This window comes from Molossus molossus, unplaced genomic scaffold (genome assembly GCF_014108415.1).
Source record: "Molossus molossus isolate mMolMol1 unplaced genomic scaffold, mMolMol1.p scaffold_m16_p_9, whole genome shotgun sequence".
In the NCBI taxonomy this organism is placed as follows: domain Eukaryota; kingdom Metazoa; phylum Chordata; class Mammalia; order Chiroptera; family Molossidae; genus Molossus; species Molossus molossus.
In genome coordinates this window covers 30,144,535-30,166,461 of record NW_023425403.1, presented here as the reverse complement: position 1 = coordinate 30,166,461, position 21,927 = coordinate 30,144,535, and the positions used below count along the sequence as shown (strand labels likewise).

Below are 21,927 nucleotides of genomic sequence, written 5' to 3'. Positions count from 1 at the left end.
AATATTAGGTTGAATTGCATGAAATTGTCATTTTTATAAGTCAAAAACAGTTGAACCTTGGCCGGTTTGGCTCAGTTGTTAGAGCATCGGCCCTCGGACCAAGGGTCACGGGTTTGATTCTAGCCAAGGGCACCTACCTGGGTTGCAGGTTTGATCCCCGGCCCTGGTTGGGGTCGTGCTGGAGGCAATCAATCAATGTGCCTCTTTCATATAGATCTCTCTCTCTCCCCCCCCCCACCCCTTCCTCCTTCCTCCCTTCCACTCTATCTAAAAAAATCAATGAAAAAGTATCCTTAAGTGAGGATTAACAACAATAACCAAAGATCAGCAGTTTCATCTGGTTCAGCCTCAGAGCAGCAGGAAGATAGAAGAGCACACAAGTTGGAGAAAGGAGGCGCCAGCAGGGTTGTTGTGAAGGACAGATGAGGTAATGGTAGCAGACACTCCTGCCTGAACAGAGTCCAGAGGCTGAAATTAATTAACTCTTAGGGACTATGTCAACCCAAACAGATGGGTCAGCAGTGCCCAGGGCCACCCTAGCCACTCTGGGCAGCTCACTAGTTCTCACTTATGGTCTCTGCTAAATAGAACACTCAGCCTCAAAGCAGGAAGAGAAAGAAACATGAGTAAATAGTTGTAAGGCAATGTGTTTGTCTAATAAATAAATTTTTAAAAATAAAACAAATTTATTGAGCTCCTATATGTGCTAGGCCCTCTGTAGTCTATTTCCTGTATGACATCATAAAAGGTTTCTCTTTAATCCTGTCACCTCTGAAAATCATTGTCCCTGAAACTTAGGGAGACATCCACTGATAACTGATAGGCCGAAAGTTTACTCTGCACCACTACAATTTAAGAGTTCTCATTGCTCAAAATAACTTGGTTTTCAACTGAACATAAATCTATCTGATAAGTCATATATTACTAGATTTTTTAAATAAATTAATGATGGCCCAGGAAGTTGCCTCTGGGTTTCATCATGTCCCAAGATATTTATCAGCTTACGCCCTGTTTTCCCTCCAGATAAGACATATCCACTGTCTATATCTGGTCTCTTTCCTGCTCTAAAGATGTGAGCAGAATATTTACAAAAATATATTTTTAAGTGGAGCAGAAAAATATTGCTTTTTCTTCCTGTTTTAAGGTTGAGCATGTCATTTAGCAATGACTATAGGGTAATCAAAAAATACTGATCAGCCAGGGGATCCAAGCAATGTAACTCTCATCAGAGACACTGACAGGGGACATAAAACTCACAGAGAGCCCTGGCCGGTTTGGCTCAGCAGTTGGAGCGTTGGCCTGCGGTACAGAGAGACCCGGGTTCGGTTCCCGCTAAGGGCACGTACTTCGGTTGCAGTTTGTCCCAGGCCCTGGTTGGTCGTGCGGGTGGCAGCCACTCGATGTGTCCCTTCACATCGATGTTTCTCTCTCTCTCTCTCTCTCTCTCCCCCTCCCGCTCTATCTGAACAAAAAGTGGAAAAATGTCCTCGGGTGAGGATAAAAAAAATAAAATAAATAATAAAACTCACAGAGAGCTATCAAGGAATGAGCAGTAAGGACCAAGCAATTAAAAAAAACATGGTAACAATGGAACACTATGCAGCTGTAAGAAAGAGAGATCTCTTACCCTTTGAGATGACATGAGTAACCTGGACAGTATTAGGCTAAGTGAAAGAAGCCAGTCAGAGAAAGACAAGTACCACATGATCTCACTTATTTGTGGAACATAATGAACAAAATAAGCTGTTGACCAAAAGAGATCCAGAGTCATGGAAGTAGGGAACAGACTGACACACCTCGGGGGGGAGGAGGAGATAAATCAAAGAACTTATATGCATATATGCACAGCCAATGGACACAGACATTAGGTTGGGGAAGGCAGAAGGGGGGTGAGAGTGGGGAGGAGGGTGTCAATGGGGAAAAAGAGAAACATCTGTAATACTTTAAATAAATAAATAAGTAAATAAATAAATAAACAAACCCATGCTAATTAGTTCTGTGATGGAGTCAGTATGGTATTTGTGATAGGATAAAGTTTCTACGTGGTTTGTTTTAAAATAAAATCTTCTTCCCAGGGTAAGTCAAAGATATCTATCCTCTTACTCAGTTTTTTGGGTCATCATTTGAAAAACTCTGCTCTCTGAGCTCCTTTGAGTGAGGAAAGGATTGTTTCTGAAAAGATGAGTCATAGTAAGATAAACCAGCTTAAAAGACAGAAAGGCAATAACACAGACCACTCAGGATAGGGAGGATTTCTTCAGAAGCCAAAGCCCTCAGAGTCAGCTCTGGTTCAGTGATCTCTTTCATGACCCTTCCGAGTTTATTTTATCCCTGCCCTGCAGAGAGAAGACTTTGTAAGTCAGACTGCTCCTTCGTCAAACAAAAATTCTTCTGCCAGGAAATTTAGAAAGCTCATTTAGTTGAAAGACACAAAGAAATCCACCTTTCTCAACCCACTCTATGGAAGAGCATAATTGCCAATGATATATCAGATAAGGGGTTAATTTCCATAATATATAGAGTGCTCAAACAGCTCAACAAAAGGAAGAAAAAGAACCCAATTAAAAAATGGGCAGAGGAATACATAGACACCTCTCCAAACAAGACATACAAATGGCCAAGAGACATATGAAAAATGCTCAACATCACTAATCATCAGAGAGATGCAAATTAAAACAACAATGAGGTATCACCTCACACCTGTCAGAATGGCCACCATCAACAAATCATCAAACAAGTGTTGGCAAGGGTGTGGAGAAAAGGGGACTCTAGTACACTGCTGGTGCGAATGCAGACTGGTGCAGCCACTATGGAAAACAATATGGTGTTACCTCAAAAAATTAAAAATTGAACTTCCATTTGACCCAGTGATCACACTTCTAGGAATATATCCTAAGAAGCCTGAAACACCACTCAGAAAGAATGCATGTACCCCCATGTTTGTAGCAGCACTATTTACAATAGCTAAGGTCTGGAAACAGCCCAAATGTCCATCAGTAGACAAATGGATAAAAAAAAGCAGTGGTACATATACACAATGGAGTACTATGCAGCTGTAAGAAAGAAAGATCTCTTATCCTTTGAGACGACATGGAAGGACCTGGAAAGTATTATCCTAAGCAAAACAATCCAAGCAGAGAAAGACAAGTATCATATGATCTCACTTATTTGTGGAATATAATGAACCTAACAGTCTGAGGAATGGGGTAGTCCCAGAGACGTGGAAGTGGGGTACAGAGTGACAATCCCCAGAAGAGGGGGTGGGGTGGGAGAAATAAACCACAGAACTTATATGCATGTGTGCATGAACAATGGACACGCACAACAAAGCTGGGGACAGGGTGGGGAGGGAAGGAGAGGGGGTAATCAGTAGGGGGAAAAAGAGAAATATCTGTAACAAAAATTAATTAATTAATTTAAAAAAAAAGAAATCTGCCTTTCTTCCTGGGAAATTGGTGGGAGATAGGGGTGGGCTGAAGGAGGCTGATGACGAAAATAAACTTTGGTCCAGACCGTTCAAGGCTCAATGAATTACTGGCCACAGAAGAGGAAGGGAAGAAAATCTGGTTAACTTCTATCCCTGTGAATGAGTCCCGTACCAAAGGTGAAACTTTAGAGAAACCAGGAAACTTGAAAGGGCCAGCCAGACAATCATGCCTCAAACCTGGGGAGAAACACTGAAAGCTGAGCATTTGGGGCCCTGAGTCACCCTCCCTGGAGGAATGACAGATTGGAGGAGGAATGATAGCTTGCACTCTCCCTTCATGTTTACGCACACATGGTTTTATTCCAGTAAATTCAAACTAAAGAGAAAGAAATTACTAAAAAGCACCTGCCTACCCCTTGTTGATAGTGGCAGGGGACCATGGATATGACCTAGGCTTACATGTTTATACCACCTGGCAGATAGGTTTCTCAGCTCACCTTAGTTTTTCAGTTGTTGTTTTTGTGCCAGAATGGTTTTATTTTTATTTTATTTTATTTTATTTTATTTATTTATTTTTTTATTATCCTCACCCGAGGACATTTTTCCATACTTTGTTCAGGTAGAGTGGGAGGGAGAGAGAGGAACAGAGAGAGAAAGAGAAATATCTACGCAAAAGGGACACATCGAGTGGCTGCCACCCACATGACCAACCAGGGCCGGGGACAAACTGCAACTGAGCTACATGCCCTTAGCGAGAACCGAACCCGGGTCTCTCGGGACCGCAGGTCGACGCTCTAACCACTGAGCAAAACCGGCCAGGGCTATTTTATTTTTTAAATTAATTAATTTATTTTTGTTACAGATGTTTCTCCTTTTTCCCCCACTGATTACCCCCTCTCCTTCCCTCCCTGCCCTGTCCACAGCTTTGTTGTCCATGTCCATTGTTCATGCATACATGCATATAAGATCTGTGGTTTATCTCTCCCCCCACCCCCTCTTCTGGGGATTGTCAGTCTGTACTCCACTTCCACGTCTCTGGACTACCCCATTCCTCAGACTGTTATGTTCATTATATTCCACAAATAAGTGAGATCATATGATACTTGTCTTTCTCTGTTTGGCTTGTTTCGCTTAGGATGATACTCTCCAGGTCCCTCCATGTCATCTCAAAGGATAAGAGATCTTTCTTTCTTACAGCTGCATAGTACTCCATTGTGTATATGTACCACTGCTTTTTTTTTATCCATTTGTCTACTGATAGACATTTGGCCTGTTTCCAGATCTTAGCTATTATAAATAGTGCTGCTACGAACATGGGGGTACATACATTCTTTCTGAGTGGTGTTTCAGGCTTCTTAGGATATATTCCTAGAAGTGTGATCACTGGGTCAAATGGAAGTTCAATTTTTAAATTTTTGAGGTAACACCATATTGTTTTCCATAGTGGCTGCACCAGTCTGCATTCGCACCAGCAGTGTACTAGAGTCCCCTTTTCTCCACACCCTTGCCAACACTTGTTTGATGATTTGTTGATGGCAGCCATTCTGACAGGTGTGAGGTGATATCTCATTGTTGTTTTAATTTGCATCTCTCTGATGATTAGTGATGTTAGGCATTTTTCATATGTCTCTTGGCCATTTGTATGTCCTGTTTGGAAAGGTGTCTATGTATTCCTCTGCCCATTTTTTAATTGGGTTCTTTTTCTTCCTTTTGTTGAGTTGTATGAGCACTCTATATATTTTGGAAGTTAAGCCCTTATCTGATATATCATTGGCAATTATGCTCTCCCATACAGTGGGTTGCCTTTCCATTTTGATGATTGTATCTTTTGCTGTGCAGAAGCTTTTGAGTTTGATGTAGTCCCATGTGTTCATTTTCTCCTTTGTTTCTGTTGCCTTCAGTGATGCATCAGTGAAAATTCTGCTGCATATGATGTCTGAAATTTTGTTGCCTACAGTTTCTTCTAGGATTTTTATGGATTCATGAGTCATATTTAAGTCTTTTATCCATTTTGAGTTTATTCTTGTGTATGGTGTAAGTTGATGGTCTAGTTTCATTTTTCTGCATGTAGCTGTCCAATTTTCCCAACACCATTTATTAAAGAGGTTGTCTTTACTCCACTGTATGTTCTTGCCAACTTTGTCAAATATTAATTGGGCATATTGCCTTGGGTCCATTTCTGCGTTCTCTGTTCTATTCCACTGGTCTATATGTCTGTTCTTGTGCCAGTACCAGGGTGTTTTGGTTACAGTGGCTTTGTAGTATAACCTGAAATCTGGTAATGTGATCCCTCCTACTTTGTTCTTCTTTTTCAAGATTGCTGTGGCTATTCAAGGTCTTTTTTGGTTTCATATGAATTTTTGACGTATTTGTTCTAGTTCTGTGAAGTATGTCGTTGGTATTTTGATGGGGATTGCATTGAATCTATAGATTGCTTTGGGTAGTATGGACATTTTAATGATGTTAATTCTTCCAATCCATGAACAAGGTATGTGCTTCCACTTTTTATATCTTCCTCTATTTCTTTTTTCAATGACCTGTAGTTTTCTGTGAATAGGTCCTTTACTTCTTTGGTTAAGTTTATTCCTAGGTATCTTAATTTTTTTGCCACATGGTAAATGGGATTATTTTCTTAGTTTCTCTTTCTGTGAGTTCATCATTGGTATATAAGAATGCCATCAATTTCTTTATGTTAATTTTGTATCCTGCTACTTTGCCAAATTCATTTATTAAGTCTAGTAAATTTTTGATGGAGTCTTTGGGGTTTTCTATGTATAGTATCATGTCATCTGCGAATAATGACAGTTTCACTTCCTCCTTTCCACTTTGGATCCCGTTTATTTTTTCTTCCTGATTGCTGTGGCTAAGGCTTCCAGTACTATGTTAAATAAGAGTGGTGAAAGTGGGCATCCTTGTCTTGTTCCTGTTCTTATGGGAAATGCTTTTAGGTTTTGCCCATTGAGTATGATGTTGGCTGTAGGTCTTCCATATATGGCCTTTATTATGTCGAGATATGATCCCTCTATTTCCACATTGCTGAGCGTTTTTATCAGAAATGGATGCTGGATGTTGTTGAAGGCTTTTTCGGCATCTATTGATATGATCATGTGGTTTTTAACTCTTCATTTTATTTATGTGGTGTATCACATTTATTGATTTATGAATATTGTACCAGCCTTGCATCCCTGGGATGAATCCCACTTGGTCATGGGGAATAATTTTTTTGATGTATCACTGGATTCGATTTGCTAGTATTTTGTTCTGGATTTTGGCGTCTATGTTCATCAGGGATATTGGCTTGTAGTTTTCTTTCTTTGTAATGTCTTTTTCTGGTTTTGGAATTAGAATTATGCTGACCTCATAAAACGAGTTTGGAAGTCTTCCTTCTTCTTGAATTTTTTGAAATAGTTTGAGGAGAATGGGTGTTAGTTCTTTATTGAATGTTTGGTAAAACTTCCCCATGAAGCCATCCGGGCCTGGGCTTTTGTTTGCTGCAGAGTCTTGATTACATCTTCAATTTCCTTAGTTGCTATTGGTCTGTTCAAGTTTTCTATCTCTTCCCCGTCCAGTTTTGGGAGACTATGTGTTTTTAGAAATTTGTCCATTTTGCTTAGATTGTCGAATTTGTTGCCATATATATGTTTATAGTAGTTGTTAACGATCTTTTGTATTTCTGTGGTGTCAGTTGATACTTCGCTTTCGTTTCTGATTTTGTGTATTTGGGTTCTCTCTCTTTGTTTCTTGGTGAGTCTAGCTCCATCAATCTTGTTTATCTTTTCGAAAAACCAGCTCTTTGTTTCATTGATCCTTTGAATTGTTTTTGTGGACTCTATGTCATTTATTTCTGCTCTAATCTTTACTACTTCCTTCCTTCTATTTGCTCTGGGATTTTCTTTTTGTTTGCCTTCTAGTTCTTTACGTTGTGAGGTTAGATAGTCTATTAGAGATTTTTCTTGTTTCTTGAGGTAGGCCTGTAGTGCTATGAACTTCCCTCTCAGAACTGCTTTTGCTGCATCCCATAGATTTTGTGTTGATGTGTGTTCATTTTCATTCGTTTACAGGAAGTTTTTAATTTCTTCCTTGATCTCCTCGGTAACCCATTCATTGTTTAGTAACATGCTATTTAGCCTCCATGTGTTCAAATGTCTTTGCATGTTCTTGTTACAATTGATTTCTAGTTTCATGCCATTGTGATCTGAGAAGATGCTTGATATGATTTCAATCTTCTTGAACTTGTAGAGACTTAGTTTGTGTCCTAACATGTGGTCTATCTTTAAGAATGTCCCATGTGCACATGAGAAGAATGTGAATTCTGTAGTTTTGGGTATTTTATTTATTTTTTATTAATTTGTTTTTGTTACAGATGTTTCTCTTTTTTCCTCCATTGACACCCTCCGCCCCATCCCCCTCGCCCTATCCCCAGCTTTGTTGTCTATGTCCATTGGTCATGTCACCTTAGTTTTGAGCAGCTATTTTTGTTCCACAGTAGCAGAGATCTTGTTCACTGCTGCATTCCCAGTGCCCGATATATCATAGGTGCTCAATAAAAATTTCCTGAATGAATGAGTGAACTGGACTAATGCAAAGATTAGTTATAGCTGCACTCTTTAGGTTTTGGTTATACATGGTCTCTGGAGTCTGAAAGATGTGGGTTCTAATCCTGGCTCTGCGTTTTCTTGGCTTTATAAACTCAGTTTACTGAACCTCACTGAGCATCAGTTTTCTCATCTGTAAAATAGGAGCTAATAAAATCTATTGCTCATGGTTATATGGTTTAAGTGAGGTTATATATATATAAAGTGCCTAGTACAGAGCTTGGTATTTATTAAGCCCTCTTTGAATAGAAGTTATTAATGCTGTTATTTTTTAATTGCAATAACCCAGAAGTCAGCCGAGTCCTTTGTAATCCCAGTGAAATGAGCTCACTGGGATTGAGCTCACTGGGATTGAGCTCATTCCTTCCAGTAGAAGTCTCCAAGTCCTTTCAACTTCCACATCTTTCCAGAAATTTGATGTAAGAGGTGGGTGGTATGTTTCTTAGATTCTTAACCACCCTTTCTAAATAGGCCTTCTCTCCCCTCCACTGGCTCTTTTTGTCACCACTCTATTCTAGTCCTTCAGAGCACTTATCACTAATTTTTTAAAAGAGTTCAGCTATTTATTGAACATGTTACAAAAGAGATTTAGTAAAAAAGACTGAAGTCCATGTCATCAGTGAACCCCTCAGATTCTTCTTTGCTTCTACTCTTTTCTCCCTCGCCAGGGTGGCCACGGTGTTGGAAGGAGCAGGATCTCTTGCTGGGCAGGGTCACCAACCCTTAAATTGTAGATGAGGCTCCCAATAGTGATGTTGACCAGGGCATTTGCAAACAAGCCTGGGCAGAAATGTTCAACATTTACACCAGCAGCTGTAATGAGGGCATTGATCTGATCTTCTGTGACTGTCAGCTCATTGTCGTGCAGTATGAGGACCAGAAGAGTCCGGCTACTTCAGAGATGGATGCCCTGGTACAGGCAGGTCCTGGGCTGGTGGCTGCCAGGACTGGTGCTAGTTGCTGGATGAAGAGAAGGCCTCACCCCAAGCAGCCATAGCTGCCTTGGAAGGACCCAACACCTTAAAGGCAGCTGTGAAAAGGAGGCCCTCACTAATTTTAATACAATATTAGTTTATTGTTTATTGGTTGCCTCTCCCACTACTGTTAGCTTCCTGTCTGCCTGTTCTGTCTCCCACTGTCCATGCATCACCTACATGTGCGAGGGCCATAATAATATAATGATAATAATAATAATGATAATAATAATAATAAACATTTACGGCCGCACAGTAGGTGCTCTATAATTATTTCTGTATTGGAGGAATTTGACCAGTTTATGTGTCATTTTGCCTTCCTGCACTGGTGGATCCGGCTCTTTTGCCCAGCTGTGGAAGTCAATGCTTTGCCTCAAATTTATCCAAGTGATCTTTCATTCACAGAAGAACTTGGTATTTCACAGAATTCACCAAAGATTTGGAGAGATAGAAAGATTCACATAAAAGTGCCATAAGCAATTTACAAATTAAACATCAGATAATTTCTCTCCAGAAGTTTCCATTTCTACCACCCGGGCACTAACCCCGACCCCCCAACCCTCGCTGTGCTATACAGCTCCTCTGGCTTCTGCTCTTGAGCAAAGAACCGATCCCTCCCAATTTCTCCTGCAGAAAAGCTAGCTCTCCTCGGCCACAAGCCCCAGCTTTAGGTCCTAACAGGACCCTGCAGCCAGAGACTCTGAGACGGCCGGCACAGCACTCTAACTTCCATCCTGATCCCCATGCCTTAGGCTGAGACCAAGTGCCTGTCCCTGTTTTCCTGCTGATGGCCCCACCGGCTCACAAGCTGCTCTTCTCAGGCTGACATGACCTCCTCCAGACCCTGTGTGACTCCTTTAGAGCACCCCCTTCGCATAAGCGAGATCTGAGCTGAGCAGGCGATCTACGCTATGTCTAATTTCTTTCTCTGTCCCTGCCCAGCCACCAGCCTCTGTAGGAAGAAGAGACCTGTAGTAATTTGATATGAATTATGTATGCCTCCTTTTTAGAAAAACTGACAGAACATTTTTGTTCCTAAATGGCATTGTTTTTCTTTTCTGCTACTTCTATTGCTTCTACTAACTGCCATTTGACTCAGTTTACACTGGTCAAGTGATGATCTACAAAGTGGGCAAAAAAAAAATGGCAAAATGGGCAGGTGGGGGATTCTCAGGTGAAGAAAAAATGGTAGATTCCTACTTATTTTATTACCAGAGGATGTCAGATGATTTACATACATAGATAATGTCTCTACTTCATTTTGGTCATTAGAGGTATAACTCACACAAAATAAAACTTCCCAACTCTTTTTTTTTTTTTATCCTCACCTGAGGACATTTTCCCATTTTTTGTTCAGATAGAGTAGGAGGGAGAGAGAGGAAGAGAAAGAGAGAGAAACATCGATGTGAGAGAGAGACATCGAGTGTCTGCCACCCACACAATCCAACCAGGGCCGGGGACAAACTGCAACCATGGTACATGCCCGTAGCGGGAACTGAACCCGGGTCTCTCTGGACCACAGGCCAATGCTCTAACTGCTGAACCAAACCGTCCAGGGCTCCCAATTCTAAATGTACAGTTTAATTAGTTATTTTACAACTGTACATAGGTTGTATCACTCCAAAAGGTTCCCTCAAGTCCTCTTGCCATCAACCTCCTCCCCACCTTTTGACAACTGCCCCTGCCCCAGCCCCTGGCAACCACTGATCCACAGTCACTATAGTTTTGTAATTCAGCTCATTTTAATTTCAATTCTTAGTGATTATTTCTAGAAAACTGCTAAGGTGTGGCCAGACTGCTGGGCTGGGCTGGATTTTTCGTACTGAGGAGTCAGAGGCCAGAGATGACCAGACGGGAACTGGCCAGGTCAGCGGCTCTAGAATAACTCAGGCTGAGCTAGCTGAGGCGGGAAGGACTGCTAATCATGAGCCTCCAGGGACCATGCCAAGAAAGGGGAACAGAGAGAAGAGAATAGTCATACAGTCTAGAGGGAGGAGGGGTGGAAAAGGCCACATAGTCAGCAGAGATGGGAACTTGACTTAAAAGCCCTGAGCTGTGTTACAATTCAACTGTCAACCCCAATCCATCCTCAGCCCAGGCTGCTCTCAGCACTTCCCCTTGTCAGGGGTGTCTGTCCCACCTACCTGCCAGCCCAGCTTCCCCTTCCTGCAAGAGGCTGTGGTGACTCTCAGCGCTGCCAGATCACCAAATGTGGGCCATCCACCTTCCACCTCAGGGGTTGGGGCTGTATCAGGGAGCATCACACCCAGCTCCTTTCTCCCCTGGGCCTCTGTCTCCAAGTTCATGCTCCTGTGTACGGGACCCTTTGCAGGGCTGTTTGAAGTAAATTAACAGGTAGTAAGTATCTTCTATCAGAGGAAAGGAAAAATTTAAACAGTTAGGAATGACACAAATGAAAAGTAAGAAAGTCTCTCTCTGTCTCGATTCCTAGTCTGTCCCCCAAAAGCCAACATTGTCAACCATTTCCTGTATGTCCTTGGGCCAAAAAGGGATATTGCTTTAAAGCAATGTAATACACACATGGCTCTGCACCTTCCCTTTTCGCTGCATAAGCCATATGGGAGCTCCTTCAATGCCAGCATACTTCATCTCAAATCTACAGAAAACTTGCAAAAACAATCAAAGGAACTCTTGTACACCTATGACCCAGATTCACCGATTATTTACATTTCACCCCTTTTGCTTTATTATTTTCTCTGTTATCTATCCATCTACATATTATTTTTCTCTGAACCATTTTAGAGTACACTAGAGACTTGTACCCCTTACCCCTAATTACCATAGTGTGCATTTCCTAAGAATAGGACTTTCTTTAAATAGCACAGTTCAATTATTAAAACCAGGAGATTTAACCCTGATACAAAACTATTACCTGACTCACGGCCCATACTTCAATTCCGTCTGTTGTTCCAGTACCATCCTTTACAGCTATTTTCTCCAGTCCAGGGTCCAATCCAGGATAACATACAGTATTGCATGTAATTGTTCTATCTCCTTAGTCTCCTTTAATCTGGAAAAATTCACCAGCCTTTCTTTATCTTCCTTGACCTTGACATTTTTAAAGAACACACACCAGTTGTTTTGTAGAACGTACCTCAATATGGGTTTGTCTGATGGAATGTTGCATCTTTCTCAGTGCATCATCTCAGGAGGTACATGTTCATTTTCTCTTGCCCATTCCTGGTGCTATTAGATTCCTTGATTAAGGTGATGTCTGCTAGATTTCTCCATTTGTAAAATTACGATTTTCCCTTTGTAATTATGATTGTGGTGAATTGTGTAAATATCCACTTCCTCATCAAACTTTTATCCATTTCTTTCTGCATTCATTGATGATTTTCTAACTATCATTTCCTATAGTTGATATTACTATAAAAAAAAAAAGGTTGGGATTTTTTTTTAGCTGGTATTCTGTAAAGAATCATTTTCCCGCCCTGGTAGTGTGGCTCAGTTGGTTAGAGTGTCATCCTGATACACCAAAGTTGTGGGTTTGATCCCCCATCAGGACACATACAAGAATCAACCAATGAATGCATAAATTAGTGAACAACAAATCGATGTCTCTCTCTCTCTCTCTCTCTCTCCCAATCAATAAAATTTTTTTTAAAAAAAGAATAGCTTTCCCTTCTCTGCTATTTATAAGTTTGTTATAGTAGTATAAACTCTTAGATTCTTATTTTATTCAATGAATTATGATCCAATGCTGTTATTTTATTTATTTATTCTTTTGATGTTCAAATTGTTTCAAGGGACCAGTGAAAGTCACTTCAAGCTGGCGCCTGTGTCCTTTTGACATGTCTCATGACTCTTTGAGTACTTCCTTACATTCTGGTACAACAAGATGTTCCAGAACCGTCACACTTGCAGTGTTACAGCCCTGGAACCAGCCTTTCCTCGAAGGAGTCCTGGTTCCTTTAAGTGGAGAATGGTATTTGGAAAACAAGCCCATAGATTTTTCACCTACATAATTGATTTATCAGCGGAGTATTATTTTATTATATAGTATGTAACATGATTTACATAACCACCAGTTAATGAACATTTGAAGTGTTACCAGTTTTTGCTATTACAAAAATGTGATGCTGGGAATATTCTTTTTTCCCCTCTCTTTTCTTTATTGATTTTAGAAAGAGAGAGGAAGCAAGAGGGAGAGAGAGAGAGTTAGAAACATCAACAAGAGAGAACATAAACTGGCCGCCTCCTGCATGCCCCCAACTGGGGACTGGGCCCACAACCTGGGCATGTGCCCTGACCAGGAATCGAACCAGCGACCTCTTGGTGCATGGGGTCGATGCTCAGCTACTGAGCCATACCAGCCAGGCATGAGAATATTCTTGCACATACACTATCTTAGCTTACATTTGAGACTATAACTGTAGAGCAAATTTCTAGTAGTGAAATTCTGGATCAGGTTTATGCATTTAAAAGTGTGATAGATGTTTCCAATTATCCCTTGAAAAGATTAGAAAATTGTCCTAATTCACATATATTCCTCAGGGATATATGGGAGTGTCCTTTAACCCAAATCTTGCTAACTCTAAATAGTATTTAAGAATTTTAAAGTTTTGTCAACTCAATTATGCATTTAGCATTTCTGGTGTTATAAGTGATATTGAATCACTTTCTTTGGTTTATAACCATTTGTCTTTCATACTACCTGGTCAAAACTTTTTCTCACAAATATATATTCTCTCTATTCTTATTGATATAATACCTCCCTTGTTAATTAAGAAAATTAGCCTTGACAAAAAGCTTCCCAATTTTTTTTTCTGACAGTGCTTAGTGTGAGATTTTTGGTCATGAAAAAATTTTAAACATTCATTTGATATTTTCTGGCCTCCAGGCTTTATATTCTGATTAGACAAGCCTTCCCTACTACAAAATTATAAATAAGTTTCACTTAAATTTTTACTTTGTAATTATGTACTTTCTTTTCTTAGGTTTAATGATCCATGTAGCATTGCTTTTGAATGAGTAAAGAGGTAGGAATTCAGCACCGTCCTCCCCCACAAAGGGCTAGCTTATTGTTAAAGGTTTTACTTAAAAATCCTCCCCCACAAAGGGCTAGTTTATTGTTAAAGGTTTTTACTTAAAAATTCATCTTATTTCTCACTGCATTGAAATTCCACCTTTATCAGAAACTTTATTCTCATTTGTTTTGAATTTATGCCTGCATTCTATTTTGTTTAATTCAGCTTTCTTTTCTTCTCCATAAAAATAAAAGTATTTTAATTATTGTAGTTTCATAATATGTTTTAAGATCTAGAAGATGATACATGGTCTCATTTGAATCTCAAAATAAATCAGGGAGAAAAATATTTCTCCATCATTGCTAATAAGGAAATGCAAAAAAGGTGAAACAACTTGTACCACGCTGCAGAGAAGTTAGTAGAATACTGGGACCAACACCAACCCCTCCATCTCTCTCAGGGGCTTTTTTGAATGCATGGCCCTACAGCAGGGCTTAGTTAAGTTCTTGTAAGACTTATGAAAAGAGTCACCAGGTTTTTCCTGCAACAACTGCAGGTCTTGCCATTTATTAGTCTCATTAATCTTAGATAGTCCCAGTTAGTAGAAATATTTCCTGCTCTGTGTGATAGATATTTCTGAAAGGTTGAGCATATCTGGCTTTATTAGTTTTCAATTTTTATAAAGTGAATCCCTTTTGTTTTTTTAGTGTTTTTGTTTTTTAAATATTTTTTAAATTGATTTTTTAGAGAGAGAGGGAGGGAGAAAGATATGGAAACATCAATGCAAGAGAGCAACATCGATTGGCTGCCTCCTGCACGCCTCCTACGGGGGGTTGAGCCCACAACCCGGGCATGTGCCCTAACTAGGAATCGAACTGGGACCTCTCAGTCCATGGGACAACGCTCAACACACTGAGCCACACTGGCCAGGCTAAAGTGAATCCTTTTTCAAATGAACCAGAGAGCCTCTGTTGAAGGGAACTCTTCAGAGATCTAGTAATGCAGAGCCCTTCTGCAATTGTAAAATGTGCTCCTTCCCTTGCCTATCCCGTGATTCGTATTTGGAAAGGATATCTGAGTTTCTTCAAAAGAGGTGTATCCACTCTATTAGAGTTCTAGCACATCATGGCAAGTGAGCATGAAGACTCGAGATAGTTTTGACAGCAGCAATAAGGTTGGACTCTAAAGCTAAAAATCAGTGCTTCCCGGAGAACATCCTTCATCTTACTTCACCAGCACCTGATATTCACTGAACAGCTGTCTGGCAAAAATGACCAGCAAGACAAATGACAGTATCAACAGTTCATCTTCCTTAAACAGGAAACTTGAAATTGCTGGGTAGGGACAGTCAGAGGGCGGGAAAGCTGCTGAAGAAACTTTTCCACTGGCTCTCCTCACTGAGGTGCTGTGGTTTTCTGCAGCAAGCTCAAGACGGTACCTATGGCACCTAGATGTCTACGGATATTGTAGAGCTAAGATTTAGTGAGCATCATTCCATGCCTGATTTGTGCTAGGGGCTTTGTAAATATCACTGGATCCTCATATACTCTTTTAATTATATATAGACTTCCTATTTAAATGCATTTTTAAATGCAAAACAATATATCTGAGAGGGGGGAAAAACAGAGCAATATGGAAATGGATAATATGAAAAGTGAAAATTTCCACAAGGCCACTTACAGAGATAAACTTTGCTTCAATTTTTCCACTTAACACTATGACTTTTTTGTTGTCGTTAATCCTTACCCAAGGATATTTTCCCATTGATTTTTAGACAGAGTGGAAGAGAGGTGAGGGAGGAGGAGAGAAAGAGAAACATCGATGTGTCTGGTTGCCTCCCGCATGACCCTGACTGGGGCTGGGGATCAAACTTGCAACCCAGGTAGGTGCCCTTGACCGGAAATCGAACCCTCGACCCTTTGGTCCATGAGCCGACATTCTAACTGCTGAGCCAAACTGGCCAGGGCTAGTACTATGTCTTGAAAATATATATGTCAGTTCTGATTGTTTCTGTAGCAACTTCGTATCTCATTGGATGGATGTTTCACTTCTTAACCAATACTCCATTGATGGTTATTCCAAATTTGGCCTATGACAGCAGTGTGGCAATAAACATCTTTTTATGTGTCTCTTTGCATGCATGCCAAGAATTTCATAGAAATTTTTAGAAATAGAATTGCGAGTTCAAAAAGCATGCAGATGTAAATATTGTAATAGTTGTTGCCAAATTGCTCTCTGAAATGTTTGGGTTTTATAGGCATTTTCCAGATAAGGGCTGCTTTTCCTCTTTGAACCTGAGAGTCCTCGATTTTCTTATGATCGCAGTAAGATGAAACTATGGGTTCCTAGAGACAGGGTCTCCTAATCCCTTTATTTTGCGTCAAATGCATGCCAAGTGGTGTCCAGACAAAGCCCACACTATTCTCTGTCTACCTGTGTGACTCTCAACCACCCAAAGGCTTCTCCCCCACAGCAAGGTGGCTCCCATGACACAGCTGACAGAGGGGCCGTGATCTGTCGCTGAGCCTTTGTGAACAGTCTGCAGCACTGCAGTGTCTTAACCCATTTTGTTGCTTTCCCCAGATCAGAAGTTGTGAACCCATGGTGTCATCCAATCACCGTGCTCTCACTTCTTTGGGGGTACTGAGGAGAACACAAACAGGTATTCCTAACATGCCTACAATCATAAAAAGTGTGATTTCTAAAAACGGGGCCTAAAAGCCCCTTTAGGCCACTGCTTTCCAAATGTCTGGTGACTGGATACTGCCTTGCAGTTCCTGGCCCAATTCCAGGGAGCAGCCCAGTGCGACTGGATAATCCACTGATAGCCGATAATTGCACACAGAAAATTAATTACAAATTACTTTTTTAAATTATTGTTAATCCGCCCTGGCCAGTTTGGCCCAGAGAGACCCAGGTTTGGTTCCCACTAAGGGCATGTACCTCGGAGGTTGCAGTTTGTCCCCGGCCCTGGTTGGGTCATGCGGGAGGCAGCCACTGGATGTGTCCCTTTCACATCGATGTTTCTCTCTCTCTCTCTCTCTTCCTCTCTCTCCCTCCCACTCTATCTGAACAAAAAATAAAAAAATGTCCTCGGGTGAGGATAAAAAAAAAAGAATTATTGTTAATCCAACACAGGAATCCAGTAAAGAAGATTACAAGAAGCAAAAGGAACTTGGCACACTTACATCAGGCCTGTTTGTTCAAAACACAGTCTGTGGCATTGTGTATGTTATAGGCGCTACCTGTCCGGTCACATGTGCAATAGCCACGGCGCTGGGACAGCCAGGACATGTTCTCCTTATGCTCTAAACAGGAAACAGAGTAGACTCTGTTTTACTCTCTTCTCTTCTTCTCCTAATCAGAATAGTTAACCACCTTGTGTCAAGTAGGGCCAGATTAGAAGAATCTGAAGCTTTAGTAATTAATTCTTTCAAATAAAATTAATCCACTGACATGACAAATGCATTGGTCTGAGCTTCCACATTTTGGTTGGATGACTTCAAAGCATGCTAAAACTCCCAAATAAAATAATGAATACATTGTGAACAGTGTCCATATATCATCAATGCAACCAAAACTCAATTACCAGATATAACCCCAAAATAACAGGAAATTTGTTTTGGCATTTATATAGACAATAGGGTGTATAGCCTTGAAGTCCAACTAAAACACCCTCATGGAATAAACTGCTAATAAACCCAGATATGCTCAGTGATTAAAATGCATCATCTGTGACCAGCCAGTGTGGCTCAGTGGATTGAGCATTGTCCCAGGAACTGAGAAGTTCCGGTTCAATTCCCGGTCAGGGCACATGCTTGGGTTTCGGGCTTGATCCCCATTAAGCGGGAGGCAGTCGATCAATGTTTCTCTGTCACATTGGTGTTTCTAACTCTTTTCGATCTCTCTCTCCCTTTCTCTCTCTCTAAAAAAATCAGTGAAATCATATTTTTAAAAATAAAATGCATCAACTGAGTTTAGCCCAATTTCTATCTATATCCTAATTGTCTTCATATGAACAAAATCCAGTATCACATGCAATCCTAAAAGCTCTAATATTATGTGTCCGACTACAGATGCCTTTAAAATGATTAACCAAGGAACCAGGACTGTTTATTCTTATTTTAATGTTCTGAACACCGGTCCATCACCGTAAGCACATGGGGTTACAGACTTCAGGTTCCTGTTAGTGCTGTCTGTCTTACTTAAACTCAGTCCTGTGATCTGACTCCGCCTCGAACCAAAGTGGCCTCTTGCAGTGCTGTAAACAGTAGCACCATTTCATATGAAGTTATGCTAGTTGTCATTCTGCTGTCTATATGTTAATTAGTAGTTATTATTATTAATCCTAAACACAATTCAGAGGAATGGTGGGACATACAAACCTCATGTTTTGGGACTCTGAGACAATCTGTGCTTGCGTCCTGAGTGACCTGCTTATTGTCAGCAAGGCCACAGCAATCACATGGACAAGGCAGCTGGGGGTGTCCAGTCCCCTGTGTCCCTCGGCCCTCCTAGAGAGCATCAGAAGTGACTGGTAGAGGTTCCGAGAACAAGGAGGAACCTTTCAGCAAGGATCAAGAGACACCATCAGTAGAAGTGGCACTGGACTTATAAGCCAGAGGCCATGAAGGATGATAGGCGGCAGCAGCAAATGCCTCAGGGAGTGAGGACAATGACCAATGACCAGGTAGAATGGGTCGACATCTCTGTGCAGGGTGGCAGAAAACAGCACGGACCAGAGTGCTCCCCTACCCCTACAGCACTTAGCCACAAGTAATTTACCAACCATATAGGTATAGCATTTTCATTATATCTTTATTATTTCTTATAGGGACCCTACTTCCTTTATATACCTACTTGACGACATCTACCTTAATATCTCTAATTTTTCTATTATTTTCAGTGCACAGTGCTACCATAAGGTGAGGCTTGCTAATAATAGCCTCTAACATCTGCACCATCTATTCAAAAGCTTAATCCTTTCAATACTAGAATCTTTATTCCAACCACAGGCATGGTGCTCTAAACTGTCCTCACTTTAAACTGATGCTCTCTACTTTGTCATACGCATGCCTCCCCACCCTGATATTAGTAAATCAGTTATCTAATTTAAGCTTGAATTCCACACTGACCAATTCCCTCCATTTTCCTTCTCTTCTCCCACAGGTATTAACAGCAGGGCTCTTATACTACTATTTATAAGCAGAGAAGCTTGTATTTCCATATTAATTCATTCTACTACTAATGGTTGAGACTTCCTGTTTTTTCATGTGTTTCGAGTGTGTTTCTAATCACTCTCTAAAGCATTTTTATGATTGCTGCTTTAAAATCTTCATCAGTTAATTCTAACATCTCTGTCATCTTTGTCTTGGCATCTGTTGGTTGTCTTTTTTTCACTCAGTTTGAGAGTTTCCTGGTTCTTGGTATGATGGGTGATTTTTTTAAATTAAAAACTGGACATTTGGGGCCCTGGCCAGGATGGCTCAGCGGTAAGAGCGTTGCCCGCGGACCAAGGAGTCCCAGGTTCGATTCCGGCCAAGGGCATGTACCTCAGCTGAGGTTTGTCCCCAGCCCTGGCTGGTGTTGTGCAGGTGGCAACCAATCGATGTGTCTCTTTCACATCAATGTTTCTCTCTCTCTCTCTCTCTCTCTCTTTTCTTCCCTCTCTCCCTCCAGCTCTACCTGAAGATTAATGTAAAAATATGCTCGGGTGAGGATTTAAAAAAAGCAAAAAACTGGACATTTGGGATGTTAGATTATAAGGCTCTATCATTTTTAAGCCTTGTATGTTAATTTGTTGCCTCCGACACCACTCCTAGAGGGGAAGGTGGAGGGAAGGTGCTTCTTCATTACAGCCAAGAAGAGTATTCCCTTCTCAGCTATTTATTTTTTATAAAACAGTGTTTTTAGTAATTTTTAAACATATACAAAAGCAGAGAAAACAATACAATATATGCACATGTACGCCTCACACAACTTTAGCACTGTCAACACTTGGTCATTTTTCTTTCATCTATACCCTACGCCCCTCTTTTGAAAAAAAAATGTTTCCTTAGTTTTAGAGAGAGAAGAGAGAAAGAGAAACATTGATGTGAGAGAGAAACATCAGTTGGCTGCCTCCTGCACACCCCATACTGAGAATCAAGCCGGAAACCCAGGCATGTGCCCTGACCAGGAATAGAACAGCAACCTTTTGATGCACAGGACAATGCTCAACCAACTAAGCCATACTGGCCAGGGTCCCCCTTTTTTTTAAAAGCTGGATTATTTAAAAGCTCATTCAAAATTAAGATATAATATAATTTCACCCATAAATACACCAGAATATATCTCCACAGATTAAGCCTAAAAACATAACTGCAATACCATTATAACACATAACAAATTTAACAATAATTTCTTAATATGTCCTAAAACCCAGTCTATAATCAATATTGTCCAATTGTCCATGAAATTATTTTCTATAGTTAATTTATTTGAAACAAGATTCAAATAAGTTTCACATGTACACCTGGGTGATAAATTTTTTAAAAATTTATCTTTTTAAAATTTGTAATATTTTTCTATTTCCATCTTTTCCCCCAGGCCATGTATTTATTTAATAAAATGGGTCGTTTAAATATAGATTTTCCTATTTTCTGGATTTGACTGACTCCTTGGGTCATTTATCATGTTCCTCTATCCCCTGCATTCTTTTGAATTGAGAGGTAATTGGCATATAACACTGTATTAGTTTAAGGCATACAACAATGATTTGCTATATGTATTTATTAAGAAATAATCACCACACTAAGTGTATTTAACACCTCATTCCACTCAGGGGTTGTGGGGAGGGTGGTGGTCTAGGCTGTCCCCTCAGCCTTTGTTGGTATGGATAAGTATGGGACCACAGCTTTTCTGTGATGTTTGTCCAGAAGTTTTCTCTCTTGCTGGGATGCCACTCCCTGGTCCTTTACCTAGAAAGAGCAGGCTTGAGGGTTTTTTTCTTGTTTCTTTTTGTCTGTACCCATTTGATTTCTAGGTAGCTCACTTCTTCACCTCCAAACCTGGACTATATGAAGCAAAAAGAAACCCCAGGGAACTCACCATCATGCAGTTCCTTGGACCTCAGGGTCCATAGCCAGTCTGTCGTCTTAGGTTCTATATATAATGTCCAGGATTTCTAGTTGTACTCAGTGAAGGAGCGATAGGGAAAAGCACATCCGCTCCATCTTCCTAGAAGCAAAGAACTGATCTATTTTTACTACTGCCTGTAAAGGATATTTTTATAACAAAACTGAAAAAAACATTATAAATGGTTTCTTCATCAGCAATAGCTGCAATAGCACTAATCAAGCAAATGAAGGTTTATAAGGGCAAAAGTTATTCAAATTTCTCACTTCTATATTATTCACTTAGTAATTCAAATTACAAGGAAATTCATAGTAGTATTATCCATTTGTGTGAGGATTATGAACATTACTACTAGCTAATTTAACAAACCTAGCTTTTTTTCTTCTTGTTAGTCTAATTGGAACAAACTTATAGCTAGCGTTCCTTTCTTTTAATCAAGTATAACTCTTTTACTGATAGGTTCAAATTTAGCAATTACATATCTTTCTAATTATACAGAGTCATTATAATAGAATGTAGCATATGTATATACCATTTTAATTGCACTAAGCCATCTTTTATATATAAACATACTTATATAAATTGACATGTAATCTCTCTTCAACTCCTGGAGCTTAACCCTAAAATAATTCTTGACTTCAAGTACTGTAAATATTATTTAAATTAAATTGGACTGTGATCCTATTAACAAAAGTTTATTAATTCTTATCTATTAAGAAAGATTTTAAGAATTTTTAATTCCTATTACATTATGTAACATTTTATTTAGATTTTTTTATAATAGTAGTTATTTTTTGTTTTTAAGAGCCAAAAATTGATAATAT

At 40.0% G+C, this 21,927-nt stretch overlaps 1 protein-coding gene across 8 annotated transcripts in view; it reads right to left on the bottom strand.

Moving 5' to 3' along the window:
- IKBKB (inhibitor of nuclear factor kappa B kinase subunit beta) overlaps window positions 1–21,134 on the bottom strand; it is a 75,391-nt gene extending 54,257 nt beyond the window's left edge. For 4 of the 8 annotated variants that reach the window (XR_004958047.1, XM_036249768.1, XM_036249760.1 and 1 more), the window contains exons 1-3: window positions 21,077–21,127; window positions 17,176–17,295; window positions 11,141–11,330 (exon numbers count right to left, since the gene is read on the bottom strand). Coding sequence is in view for 1 of the 8 variants with exons in the window: in XM_036249769.1 (XP_036105662.1) it covers window positions 21,077–21,082 (6 nt within the window). In the remaining 7 variants the exon portion in view is untranslated. Of the gene's footprint in view, window positions 1–11,140; window positions 11,331–11,889; window positions 11,993–17,175; window positions 17,296–21,076 lie in introns of those variants that run through there. The other 4 variants (XM_036249763.1, XM_036249762.1, XM_036249769.1 and 1 more) reach the window with 4 other exon arrangements.
- Between the last annotated feature and the right edge of the window lie 793 nt (window positions 21,135–21,927).